This window comes from Lasiosphaeria miniovina, assembly GCF_030549165.1.
Source record: "Lasiosphaeria miniovina strain SMH2392-1A chromosome Unknown B0T26scaffold_6, whole genome shotgun sequence".
In the NCBI taxonomy this organism is placed as follows: domain Eukaryota; kingdom Fungi; phylum Ascomycota; class Sordariomycetes; order Sordariales; family Lasiosphaeriaceae; genus Lasiosphaeria; species Lasiosphaeria miniovina.
Genome location: NW_026848225.1, coordinates 3,414,550 through 3,428,397, shown reverse-complemented (window position 1 = coordinate 3,428,397; position 13,848 = coordinate 3,414,550). Strand labels below are relative to the sequence as shown.

General features: G+C 54.7%; 3 protein-coding genes across 3 annotated transcripts; 1 reads left to right on the top strand and 2 right to left on the bottom strand.

Annotated features, from left to right (window-relative positions):
- Positions 1-458: 458 nt before the first annotated feature.
- Positions 459-727, bottom strand: B0T26DRAFT_755117 (uncharacterized protein; the record flags this gene model as incomplete). The annotated part of the gene is made up of 2 exons (XM_060445910.1): positions 459-611; positions 674-727. 2 exons carry the CDS (start codon positions 725-727, stop codon positions 459-461), a joined length of 207 nt encoding a protein of 68 aa, XP_060293299.1.
- An 81-nt stretch (positions 728-808) lies between these two features.
- Positions 809-3,556, top strand: B0T26DRAFT_755116 (beta-lactamase superfamily domain-containing protein; the record flags this gene model as incomplete). The annotated part of the gene is made up of 2 exons (XM_060445909.1): positions 809-956; positions 2,001-3,556. 2 exons carry the CDS (start codon positions 809-811, stop codon positions 3,554-3,556), a joined length of 1,704 nt encoding a protein of 567 aa, XP_060293298.1.
- A 5,512-nt stretch (positions 3,557-9,068) lies between these two features.
- On the bottom strand, positions 9,069-11,939 carry B0T26DRAFT_679328 (uncharacterized protein; the record flags this gene model as incomplete). The annotated part of the gene is made up of 5 exons (XM_060440347.1): positions 9,069-9,706; positions 10,046-10,290; positions 10,375-10,541; positions 10,587-11,873; positions 11,928-11,939. 5 exons carry the CDS (start codon positions 11,937-11,939, stop codon positions 9,069-9,071), a joined length of 2,349 nt encoding a protein of 782 aa, XP_060293297.1.
- Positions 11,940-13,848: the final 1,909 nt, after the last annotated feature.

The window sequence follows — 13,848 nt, the reverse complement described above, 5'->3', positions numbered from 1 at the left end:
CAGTCCTGCAGCTCGTGGTGGGCTTAGTTTTGTGTCTGGGTTTGCTCGTGTGCACCGTTGCACCTGCTCGCATGTTTATGGCGCCATTGGATACGTAATACGCCATGGCACCCTGGCCCTCAAGGTTCAACAACGAGTGGGCAGTACGGCCGCAAAGTCCTTGACTGCACCAGAAGATGTGTAACTCGAGCACCACAACACATACAAGCGGTCAGTGGTCCTTAATTAATACTTAACAACTGGGTGAACAACTGGGTGGAAATAAAATGAGAACAAACAAATAAATCAAATTGAATTTCGTGCCCGCGACTCCAGGCCATAGCCACGGCACACAGGGTTAGAACAGTAAAAACCGAAATCGCTGAATGATCCCACAACAAGCTGTGGCCATTTGGCCCAATGGCACCCCCTTGGACCACATTAGACCCTCTTCACCGGGTGCAAAGGGCTCTAGCCCTTCAACTACGCAAGCCGAGGATGGCGACGGGCACGATGACCCACCTGTCAAGGTCGGAAGAGATGAGCGGAAACAAGACGTCGAGGCGCACGTCGAGGCCCCAAAGAGCGGCAAGACCGCAGCCGACGACGAAACTGAGCTCGCACATGACAATCTGCGTAAATACATCTGCGTAGAACCCGAGCCAAGTCTGCCGTCCTTTGATTCCATGCTTACGCTGCATGTCGAGGCTGGGAATGCGGGATGGATGTCGGTGATGCACGGATGCATGTCGCTTCTCTACTCATGATGAATTAGCTGTCTCATCAACAACAACGTTGGTTTGAGGTTTCTATAGCCGTTGCTCATATTATGCCGGATGGGCTCCGCGACACTGATGATCATAAAGACGACAGCCGCGTGGACAATCGCGACCCGCAGCCTCTGGACAAGCTGGCCATGGCCATTGTCATCACCCTTGCCGCCCAGGCCCGCGCTTCCAAGGCTGGAACGAAACTCTGTAAAGGTGCCGCTGGCTATGAGATAGCAGCCCGCCACGAAAAAATACGACGACCAGATGCAACCAGTCTCAAGTTGGGGCCGCTTTCTCTGCCAACAGGTCTCGAGGAAATAGTGAGAGCCTATGCGGAGAAAAAATATCGAGGGCGTGACGAAACACCCTAGAACGAACGGGGACGAGAGGTAGTGCTATCTAAACGTCGAGAGAATCGCGCGGGCCGACGCGGCTGCAACTGCGAGCGCGTAGTAGAGCGCACAATGCTTCGCGGAACGCAGTGCAGCGGGTTCAGGTTCAGGTTCGTTCAGGTTTGAGGCGATGCGGTGTCCAACGTCGGCGGGCATCTTGGTTGAATGTCTTAGATTTGAGACAAGAGATCATTAAGTATTTTGGCTTTTACAGTGGTCGTTATCCGCACTGATTGAAATTGAGGTGCGTTGGCGCTGACCTTTCGAGCATTGTCCGTCTTACGGAACGTACTTCCCCAGGTGCAATACTTACAGTGCTGAAATAATGGTTGGCACTGTGTTTGGAAAGAACACCGACTTGAGTCTGTAACGGAGGTTCCAATAGCTACCCTCCCTTAGAGAGAAACTTTGGGGCAAAGCGTAAAGCAATGAAGCCGTCCACAGCTTGCAAAGTCCGTATCACTATAAATATTCAGAGATTGAGCTGCACGGAATACAGAAAGGATGAGATTGGGAAACTCACTTTATTTTGGGTATGACGTCACAGCTGGCCACAGCTGGGCGACACCTGCTGACGGGGGAGACTCGGAGCCTCATTTCTGACACGGACGCCCATGTTGGTTGTTGCCTGATTGCAACAAACAACCGTCTTCAAATTGCATCACGGCTGCCACCACAGCAAAACAGCCAGGCATGAGCGCGCCACACGATAGAGGGCTGCTTGCCGTGAGAGTAGTCGATCGAGGCAGTTCAGACCCAGAATCGCAGCCGCCAGCACATCACGTCGTCTCGCCCGCTTCTGCTGCTTCTGATCCTGCTGCTCCTGCTGCTACTGCTGCTCCTGCTCCAACGCGTGCAGCGTCGGGCTGGTCGTCATATATCCCGCAATGGCGCGCCTCGCCCCAAAGAAGCCGATCGTTTGCGAAACAGAATAAAGCTCGGACCTTCCGCAACCCGTGGCCGAGCTGGCGCAAACCGGGCCTCGCCGAAGTCGCGGGCAGTCTGGAATGGGGAGCCGATCTCGACCCCTGCATCGGCCTGGCCGCCTCGCGCCTGTCCACTGTCGCGGCCCCGCCAAAGCCGCCCGAACAGAGCAGGCGCCCGACCTTTGGCGACATCAAGGACTGGCCCAATTCCACGGGCGCAAAGGCCGCGCGACTGCTCGCCGTTCAAGAACCAGACCTTTCCTTCTCTCAGCCATCGGGTGCCCCCGGGCAAGCCAAAGCCAAGGTCACCTGGCTGGGCCACGCCACCATTCTCCTGCAGCTGCCCGCGCTGCCCGGCAGCGCCCCCGGGAGCCGGCCGCTGCGGTGTCTGTTTGACCCCATGTTCTCGATGCGATGCTCGCCGAGCCAGAGCGTCGGGCCCATCCGCTCGTACCCGCCCCCGTGCGCCGTCGAGGCCCTGCCGCCTATCGACGCCGTCTTCATTAGCCACAACCACTACGACCACCTCGACCTCGACACCATCCTGGCCGTCTGGAAGCACAGCCGCGACGTCGTGCGCTTCTTTGTGCCCCTCGGCAACCGCCAGTGGTTCCTCGACAGCGGCGTCGGCCCCGATCGCGTCTTCGAGCTCGACTGGTGGGACGGCGCCGAGCTGACATCTTCTTCCGCTGCTGGCACCACAGAGACAGGAGGAGCCACCCCCCTCAAGATTTGGTGCACGCCTGCCCAGCACAGCAGCGGGCGCGTCGGTTTCGAAGCCGACTCGGCGCTGTGGGCGAGCTGGACGCTCGAGTATCCCCGGTCCGCCGACCCCAACGCGCCAAACCCACCATACCGCATCTTCTTCGCCGGCGACACGGGGTACCAGTTCCACCCGTCGGCGGCGTGGCCTCCCAAGCCGGACCAGGAGCAAGACGTTGAGGAGGACGACACCCAGTTCCCCGCCTGCCCGGCCTTCGCCGACATCCGAGCGCGGCTCGGCCCGCCGCAGCTGCTGCTGCTGCCCGTCGCGCTCGGCGCCACGTACGCCTACATGCGCAGCATGTTCCTGCCCTTCCCCCAATGGATCAACCCGTTCCCGCGCCACAGCGAGGGCCTCATGGCCGCCACCCACATGCCGCCGTGGGACGCCGTGCGCGTCATGAGGCTCATGGCTGGTGATCTGAAGGAAGAGGCAGAGGCTGCCGGCGCCAAGATAAATCCGCCGCAGGCTCTCGAGAATAAGCCCTCCGCCGTGGCCGTCGCCATGCACTGGGGGACATTTGCCACGGACCCGGCCGAGATCCTCAAGACGCTCGGCCAGCTCGAGTACGCGTGCCAGCGCCAGGGCGTGCGCTTTGCACGGTCCTTGGGCGAGAAAGCTGGTAGGGACGGGGCCGAACTGGAAGAAAAGTCTGAGGGTGATGGGACAGGCTTGTATTTTCTGGCGCTGAACCAGGGGCAGAGTGTCGACGTTGAGATTGTGTGAGGGGCGCGGAGGCTGATGCAGGTGCATACTTATGGGGCACACGGATACATGTTTTGCAAGGGTTATCTGTCGCTTTGGAGCTTAGCATCCTGATGTTTTAATTATGAATATCTATCTTTACAAGCCACACAAAATTGTCACATTATCACCCCAGTGGTGAGATATAATTAATTAGTGGCCTGTTTATTCTCCTCACCGGGAACGGATCGCCTGTCCCCCAGTACCGATAATGTGACTTGTCTTAAAGCATTTAAGCATTTACTATCCCTATTTCTTTTGCTTGCCTGTCCCTTGATTCTTGAAGGGCTCTAGGAATATGAAAGGCCTTATCACGTTGCGTTTCACCCTAGGTGTTTATCTTCAAGGCGTGGGACTCTCTATTAGGGCCCAGTAGGGAATCCCAGAGGCTTATTTTATTCTTCAGAATGCCACAGGTAAAGTCTTTCTAGCGTAATATCATTCACCACAATCCCTCTAGCCAATCACCCCCTGCCCTCGTCAGCCCGGGGGATAGCCTCCCCTCTGTTAGACTCCCCGACCCCCTCAATCCCAGCGCCTCTTTTGGCTCGCTAGTCCTCTCCACGCCCCTCTCCAAGCCTGGAAGCCTTGCTGACCCCCCAGCTGCCGGCAATTTCCGGCTCCTGCCCTGGTCAACCGCGGGGACCTGCCTCCTATGCTGTTAACGCACGATCATTTCATACAAGCACGTTATTGCTTGTACCACAAGACGCTCGTACTTCATGCTGGTACAGCTCCACGCACTCATAGCAATAATTAGGTAGAAATGACGTGCATTTCCATACCTTCGTTCCAGACCCTGGTACTTACCCTCAGGTTCTCGCGCCGTCTCGACCAGTTCCCGGGTCTCTGAGACCGAGGCTGAGACGGCGCCAGCTCACAGCACCCACTACCACTGCGCTAGAACCCCCAAAAGGATGCCAGAATTGCAAGTCGACGACTTGCAACCTGTAGTGGGTTATAGTGTGCTACGGCCGTTGCGCGCCGTGACAGAGGCGATGGAGGAGGGCCATGCCGGACTTGCGCCCCGACATGGGCATACTTGTCTAGAAGACTAAAGAAGCGGACGACTTTGATCTTATATACTAGTTGGTTCGTAAGTCGGCCAGTATAACACTTCGGTACTAAATAGTCCAATCCCTAAATAACTATGCGATATATGGATTAAAGTTGGTCACGAAAAAAAGGCCAATACTCGGCGGAAACACGAAGCACAAGTTCAACACGGAAGGTTCTCGGATCTGGCTATAACTGGCGTATCATATGCCGGCCGCTCAGCTTTATATACCCGAACTTTGAACGGCCCGGAGCCATTAAGGTTCGGTATAACTATAGATTTACTACCCGATAATACATATACCGAGAAGAATTACGCCGTGCTGTAGTATTAAACTCAATCAACCGGCACGAGTACAAATAGAATAAGAATACTGTTGGAATCACCAGGTACCGGTACTGGAAGCAACAGGGCGTAACTGCACGCCGGAAACTGGTGGTTCAAGTGATGGTTGTTAGATGTCTGTAGCTAGATGAAAGAGGTGGCTGTAGGCCACTTATCTAGAGTCTGGGACCCCTGCGCCTCCACCGCTACCTGTGCGACTGGAATGCGCGTTGTTCTAACAAATACTGTAATTGACGAAAGGGTCTTCCTTATATATACTTTCTAGTCCTTACCTAAATCCACCAGGTTAACCAAATCTATTAAATTAACCATAACCATATACTTGACGCGGCCTAACTGGTACAACCGGTACGTTCCGATCCATCGTACGCGCTGGAAAAGGGAGGCATTCGGACGAAGCTCACCGCAAAATCCAGATCATGAAGATGTATGCCTTGTGATCACCCGTCTGAGGTGCCGATCGTTGGAGCCGACCACCAAGGAACTGTCTTTAGTATTATTGGCCCCTTCCAGTCACAGTCTTCATCAAAACACACATCTTTGACGAGCCCCTGATCAAAAATAGAACACAATAATCTTGATCATTAGACTAGCGGCTGGAAAGATACTTCCGCGACAGACTTGTGTCGATGTCTTCCAAGACGTCGACAAAGTCGCAGTTCTTGACAATATTGTAAACCTTAATACCACACACCCCAGGCTATTCATCACGCGCTCATCAGTGAAAACGGCGAGTTTGAGAAATGACCTTTGTCGACGGACCTGTAGGCACTGGGTGAATGGGATGCATGTCCATTTCCAGCCCCAATTCACGAAGCTGCTCTGCAAAAGTGCCGGCGTGACTCTGGGCGTCCTGGTGGATATTTACGAGTCCAATGACTGGACTGTCTTCCCAACTGCATCCTCATCACAGAGTGCCCGGGCACTTTACCAACCTCAGGTAATGATGTTGAAACCTATCCTCTCCAGACTCTAACAGCCCACGTACTAATTAAGTCTACATAAAGTTACATGGTATGGCCGATGACGCTCTAGCGTTGCAGTGATACGTGTTTTAGGTCTGGCAGAAGTCGTTGATACGCTCATTGATATTCACGCAGGTGCTTGCACGACAAGAATGTAAATGAGGCCGTTCGCAACCTAGTTGCCTAGGTCCTGCAGCCAACCTGTCAATTGAACCTAGTCGCCTTGGTCCTGTCCTTATCGCAGACGACCGCTGCACCAGCCGGACAAAACAGATACTTGAGTGCAGGTCTACGGAAGTGTGGTCAAGTTTGCAACATGGGTAATTGAGATGCTAGCGCTTGGAGTGATGCAGCTAGCGAATGCGGTAATTTTGGCCGTAGGGAGTTCATACGGGGTAACATGTGGTATTTTCAAAGGTGGTGAGCTGTAAACGGTTGGGCGCCTACAGGATGGGGACAATTTGGAGATTAGCCCCATTACATTTGGCTGCCGAATGATTCTCGAATGGCGACTTTCAGTAATTAGCCTCTAATAATTGAGGCTCCGAAATAATTCCTGATAATGGTGAATGGTTTCGGTATTGTATTTTAAAATAATCGTTGAGGGTGTCTTAGCATCCTGTCGTAATGCAGTCGCCGAGAAAAGAGCGGCTAGTCTCGTCATCTATTGTAAGGAGAAAATTTGTCCATCCTGCTGTTCACTCCTGCCTGTTTGCATCTCAAACGCAGGAGAAAAACCGAACGGTGGAAGCTGCGAGTGTCAGTGGGTGTGGCCTTTGATGACGAATAATCCCCGTAGGCTGCGGACTTGGGGCTCGCTGAGACTGGAACCTGGTTCTCCTTGTGCCATCGTCTACCAACGGAATATCGACCGTCTGCTCACCAAGCATATCCAACTCGGCGCAAATATTGGGCGATAATTTGTCTTTCTTGAACGCTTTCTGGGCATCTTCCACCACCATTCGCAACCCTCTCAATCCTTGCTAATTGCGGTTTCCTTGGGCGTCCCGCCTCGGATCGGCCGTGTCTCAGCTGCTTCACAGGTATGGGATCTGCCATCTGCCCAACTGTCACCGTCTGTGCACCCGTCGAGGCCGTAGCTGGGGCCAAAAATGTATTGACTCTTGGACTGCAGTTACACAGTCAACCCCGACTGGCGCCGACTTACAACACGAAAAAGACTAACATCTCTCGCATATTCCAATTGAGCGTACGGTCGGGTCTATCTAGGAGGGGCCAATTTCCCATATTAATAGCGGTATGAACCGTTCGCCATGAACCTCGTCGGAAGGCCATATGAGGAAGGGCATCCTACATATTAACCAACACACGAATCACAACGGAGGTGCCTCGGTCCAAACAGGCGAATACCCCAAGGAGCCTCGCAGAACGGCAGCGATAAACTCTTGGAGAACCGGAGGTCATCTATACTGAGTGGGCCTGGCAGGTCGGACAGTGCATGTGCAGTTCAACTCGACTTCAAAACTCTTTCCGGTGTGTTTCTCTCTATTCCAGCCATTACATGTCAGTGAACATGCCTCTGTCCTTACTGTCGACCCAATGCCGACATTCTTCAAAACTCTTTTTGCAATGATTTTCGCCGCTTAAAGGCAAACTCTTTTCTCTACAACTCTTTTCTCTACAACTCTTTTCTCTACTTTACTCTCGTGCCTCCTCCTGAGCCATTCAAGTACTTGGTACTTGTGGTTGGGCTTGCTTGAGTAAGTTTTCTTCAAGATAACTGACCTGTTTGTCTGTCTCTAATTTACTGACCGTCATCCCTCAGGCAGTCAACTGGAGCATTAATTGACCATCCGCTTGGCACAAGGCAGCCGGAGGAACGACTTGTGCTGGGCCTCGGGTGATGATCCCCCAGCTAGTCAATAAGACGTCATCCAATAAACATTCCTAGCAGCGGTAACCCGCCTCTGACTTTCGATGGCGACAAGCATGGCAACAAGGCGCATATTGGCATCGACATAGATGATAGGTTGGACAACATTGGTCACTTCAGGCGACTCAATCCACAAAGCGAGCTGCTAGAACGGGAAGAAAGCAGGGGTTGCCGGTCAAGTTCCAACAAATCACCACCACAAGGGGGAGCAACTACCATCAAGGCAATTAGGGACTAGACGCTCAGGCAGGAATCTTTGTACACCTTGATACGCCAAGTGTCACTTTTCATGCACCAAACCCACAGTCCCACGTCATCACTTTGGTCGGCTGTGTACCCGAACTACTCGACGGGGGAGACCGCCTGATTTTACAACATTCCGGCGCGGAGTTAGCGAGGAAAGCAGTGTCGATAATTACCGTAGTCGGAACGGTATCCCACTTGAAATCCCACAACTCGTCGCATCTCTGTATCTGCCCTAGGTTCTGGCTTTGCTAGTTGTACGTAATACCCGATATATTAGCAATGGGGTTGGTAATGTAGAGAGCTGGAAAGGTTTTCGGCCGTCGGTTTTTTCTATGTCCCCTGGTTTTACACTAGGTTTGCAGAGGTACTGGATATTTAACGAAAGAGCACACTAAATTACATTGCGTAAAGGTGTAAACAACCCCCTCGCTACCCAACCTCTGTACCCCTGATTAGTTGTGTGAATGTTTGAAAGATGTTAGCCGGCCGGACAGGCGGGTTCTACAGCCATATAAGCCATAGACCTGCCTATTTTGAGCTAATTACTATCAGGAAGCGCCTTCCAAATAATAGAAAGACGTTAAGGACTATATGTGTACGCTTGGGGAAGGGGCATTCCGGTCAAGAAGCACTCAGAAGCAGCAGTGACTTCATTGGCAATGACGTGACTCGTACCTGCCTTGCCGCACGCAAATTCAACGGGACAAAACCGAAAAGCCCCTCGCGTGTTCCCGTCTTCCTGATACTTTTTCTTTCTTTGGCAGACCGGCATGTTCACTGACATCGTAACTGTGTAGAGAAGAGACCACCCGCACCGCTACCATCACAGCACACCACCACTCCCCCACGATCTGCGCCAGAGAGCGCAGTGCCACAATGTCACCAGGCGCGGCCGATTGGCCGCCCGATGATGGCGACGACCACGATGTGGTCACCACACCTCCTCCTCTCGCCGCCCGATACTATCCAGAGCAGCCGGAAGCGTTTTTAGCCGCCCTTGAGCGGCATAATGATGTAAACCTGGCCCTGGAAGAGCGGAAGTTGGCCCAGGGAGAGCGAAACCTGGCCCTGAAAGAGCGGGAGTTGCATGGAAGAGCGGCACCACCATGAGAAGCTGGTCGAGCTTCGGGGAATCTCGGAGCCCAACAGCGTGGAGTGGGCCATACTGGCCATTGCAACCCTTGCCCTCATTCTGACCTTTCTTGAGTGGTACCGGCCTCGAGACCGCCAGCGTCGGCAGCCTCTCCCGTTGGCCAACATCGTCGCCGCCGTCCCCCCCGCCCCGCCTAATTCCCTGGCCTCCTCAGCCGTAGAGTCTCTCTTAGCTCCCTCGCCCTCCACGGCCGCCCCGCCCACCCCGCCCAATTCCCTGGCCTCCTCAGCCGCGGAGTCTCTCTTGACTCGCTCGCCCTCCACGGCCGCCTCGTCCGCCCCAGGCCCCATTACAAGCCCGGAAGTCTTGCTGTCGGCCCCTTTGCCCGGTGCTTTGCCGGCTGTCAACCTCGGGGTTCTCCCTCCTTTACCCTCGCCTTCGGGCTCTCGCGTTGTCTCGACCAGTTCCCGGTTCTCTGAGACCGAGGCGATGGAGGAGGCCCGTGCCGGACTTATGCCCCGGCATGGGCATACTTGGACAGAAGAGTAAAGAGGGTATTTTTTATTTTCGCTTTGTTTTTCTTTTTCTTCTTGGCCGAATAATATTTTTACGACATTAGCTTCGTGCTTGGCCGTTAAGGTCCTAATAATTGTTGTCCTGAGCAGCCTCAGGGATTAGTTCCGTTATCTTCGCCTCATTTCCCAGACACAGCCATAGACTGGCCAGCCCTACCTAACACCCCCAAGCCGCAACAGTTGCATCATGTCCTCGTGCATTTCTCTCTTTAATTGCGTCTCCAGTTCCTACCTATCATACTTCGAAAAATAGGAAGAAAAAGCCTGTTATTAGTGCCTGCCTTCTGGACACGCACGCGAGCAGTCGTGCTCGGAAAAGAAGGGCCTTAGCCGCGACTGCGTGTACTGCCAAAAGTTTCGGCACGCCTTGTCGCGACACCAGTAGACGCCGAAGCCGTCCATGTCCTCCGTAATGCGATACGACTCCGGGTCGATGGCCATGAACCAGGCCCACGTCAAGCGCGCGAGCTTGACGTTGGACCCCTCTCTGAGCTGCACTCGTGTGCAGTAGTTGAGCTGCAGACACTCGCCACCTCGTCGGCTGCATGATATTGAAAGACCACGGTGTTTTGTTTAGCAAACTTGGCAGCAATGCCAGGGAGAGGGGATATTTCTTTTTTCGTACCAGGGCAAAGCGGTCACGCTGCTATCGTAGCGGCTGTGCAGGGATCGCACTCGCGCGGCATGTTGAGCAGCCAATGCTGTTTCTAAGCGGCGGCAGCGGGTCGACTTGTCAGTCTGCTGCTGCTGCTGCGCGCCCACCAGAGCCGCAAGACGCGTGACGGTGCTAGACTAGTCCAAGAGACAGCCGGCCGAGTCGGGGCGGGAGGCCATGACTCTCTTGTACTTGGCAGCCACGGGGGAGCGCGTCCAGGCTCTGCCGAGCTGGCCGAGACCGGGGAACCGCAGACAGTCGCATCCGTTGGGGTCGAAGAGCCGCCGCTCGACCTTGAGCCCGGGCGTGGTCTCGGGGCAGGTGAAGCGGGATTGCTGTTCGCGGAGGCTGGCCAGGCGTTCGTTCAGCGTCCGCGGTGTGAGTGCAGGGCCGCCGGGGCGCCTGAGTTCCAAGTGCGGGCTCCAGGCGAGGACGAGTGTGAGTGTGCGCTTGCTTGGGTCGATCTCTACCGAGAGCGTGGGCTGCGCGGGATGCTTTGCCGGCATCCAGTTGGCGGCCGAGAATGAAGATGTCCATGGCTGACGACAGGGGCGCGCGCGGGATTTGTCTCTGCACTGAGCGAGGACATATGATACGGTGGTGTTGGGCTCGTTCTTCTGGGCCACGGCCTGCAGCTGAAACCACGAGACCGTCTCGTGGGTGCACAGTCGGACGTAGCCTGTCTTGCCAACGCAGGTCCGTCGCGCCCGGCAAGCTGTGCGTTGTTGAGGCGTGAAGAAACACGCCGGGTGTTCACAGCGGCAGGCCGAGCAGTGCAGATACGCCCTAGTGGTTGCTAAGACCCGGGCTCTCCAGTTCCGTGCCCAGCGAGCCGCACGGCAGTCGGCGCAGTATGCGTCCCTAGCCAGGATGTACAGGAGATCCTGGCGTCGGGCGAGGTCCAGTGGCTTGGACACGGGCCAGGGATAGAAGCCTGCCATGACCGCGCCGCGGCAGACATAAACGAGGCGTAGAAATCGCCGCGCGGTGCGGCGGAGACATTCAAAGCTGACGGCATCGAGAAGTCGTATCACGGCGATCAGTACAGACTCTGGCAAGTGGTACATGCGCCTGTAGGCGAGGTTGTGCTGAGCGGCAGCAACAAAGTCGACGGGGCCTCCATGCTCGGTGTGGCGGTATTCTGAGACTGTGGGAGCGCGCCGGGATCGTGCTCTCGACGCCGGGTTTTCCGCGACAGGCGGCATGTACCACTCGTCAAACTTGGCTCCCAACCACCGATTCCCGCGCTGGCCGTCAGGCCTGTCGTGCGTGGTAGTCGGAGCACTTTTGGTGGCCTGCCGCCCAGCTTTGGGTGGTCGCCGTCGGTTCGCGTTAATACCATGTGTAGTGTCATTTTTGTTCTGCTTGTGGTTCCTCGCCCTGTTTTTGCTCGCTGAGTTCTCTGCTGCTTGTCTGTTAATTGGTACTGGTTGTCTATATGCCGCTGCTCGTCTGTTGTTCGTGTTTATCTGGTTGATAGTATTCAACAGCATTGAAGTGTTAAATATGCTAGCCGTACAGACCGAAGAAGACATTTTGGGGCTGGATGTGCGACCTGTGCTGCGGTGAGCTTTGTTTAAGGGGTTCAAATCCCTCAACGGACTAGCCCGTGCCTGGTCCGCGTCTATGTATTCTGTGTGTGGTGGAGGTTGAGATCCAGGTCGAGGCTTGAAGAGACTTCAAAAATTACTCGCAGGAACTTGTTCTCTTTTGTAGCCGCACCGGCTCCTTAATGAAGCGAGTGTCAGCCGCAGAGGTTACAAGCATTACCGAGGCTGTGTCGAACCTTGACGCCACTCGATGATCTAAAGTTTGGGTACGAAAAGTATTGTTAAAGTCTCTTTTCCCCACTTCCCGGTAACCTCCACCAGATGGAAGATGTACCGGATGATGGTCCACGGTAAGCTGGCGGTGCTTTGTTGTTTAGGCTTCGTGGCGTGTATCGTTGGGGGTCTTGCTGTGTTGGTTCTTCTCCTTGGTTAATGCAAACAGTGACAGCTGCACCGTCGTCAGTTGTGCTATACTAATTATCTAGACATTCTGGAGGTTAAAAAGTACAGGATATAACAAGTATATTGTCTAGCGGTCTCTAGGGGCCCAGTAAGCTAATGTCATCGTTGTCCTATCTCGTGGTGACGGCGTCCTATCCCAGGATGGCGACGTCCCGTCCTATAACGGACCCTCTCAAGATCCTCAATAATGGCAGATGCACTTGCAGACGTTCGTCACCTGGCACTGCAAATCGAGACATCAATCAGTTTCAGACAAGGATCCCCATCGGCATGTGGTGGGTGGCTCACGTAGCTGTCGACACAGTTCAGCGACGAAGACCCGCCCTTGCACTCGCGCTGGCAGACGCCGTTGGCCGCGCCGCCGCCCTGGCAAGTAATTAACGAAGATCGTCAGCTCCCAAGTCCCCAGTGGATATATGTGTGAAGGGGAGCTCACGGGCGCGGTGTAGCCGCACCAGATGGCAGCGGAGGCGGAGGCGTGGAGGACCACGACGAGGAGCTTGGACAACTGCATTTTTTTGTCGAGTCAAATTTCCGAGGGGTTGTGAACGCGGGTTGTAGCGTCTTGTCTCGGGAGGGCGTGGACTAGCAGTCTGACAGGCCGGGAAATTCCCTCGGGGTCCTTCATACGCTATATAGACATTACTTCCGGCCTCTCACACAACCAATACCACCCCTTCGGGAATTCGCCGACCAAGTCTAGAACTAGCCTGCTAGTCGTACCAGATCAGAAGCAGCTAACTGGCAGCTGGCAAGGAGAGGATGACCCGGCCGACGACCAATGCAACGGTCCGCGGTCGAACTTACCTTGACAATAAGGCCGGCCGGCCGCAGCGCTGTGGCAAATTGGTCTATGGGGTGTGCGATTGGGCACGAAAAGAAAGCAAGGACAGGTCGATGCGACAGTGGCGCACCTCGCGCTCCGGATCATCTTGCTGCCATGTCAGCACTGCAGGCAGCGCGGCCCCCGAGCTGAGGGGGCCGGACGAATCGGTAGCCGTGCCCCGTCAGGTTTGTTGTGTGCCAAATAATTCAATCCCCGAATATTTATTAGCGTGGTACGGAATACCTGGGGAAAATAAATATTATAGCCCAGCAAATAAACCGGCTGGGGAAAACCTCGGGGTAATGTGTCTTTTTGGTGAAGAGATAAGCCTCTAAGATTCTAAAACAGGGGTTCTGACGGATTTTACCTCCCTCGGCGAGAAACCTTCAGAGCGAGCTCGTAGAGTATTAAGGCCTTTCAAATCTTGGAAAGCCCCCCGCTAGTCAATATTTAGGGTTTCGTTAGAGACATCAGCACAGGCATGTCAGGATCCGAGATTCCCCAAGCACGGGCAGCGATTCCTGGTGATGCCGCTCTTTCATGCCCAGCTTTGTCTCATTGTGCCGCTCTTTCAGGGCCAGTCAGGCTCATGTCGTTATGCCGCTC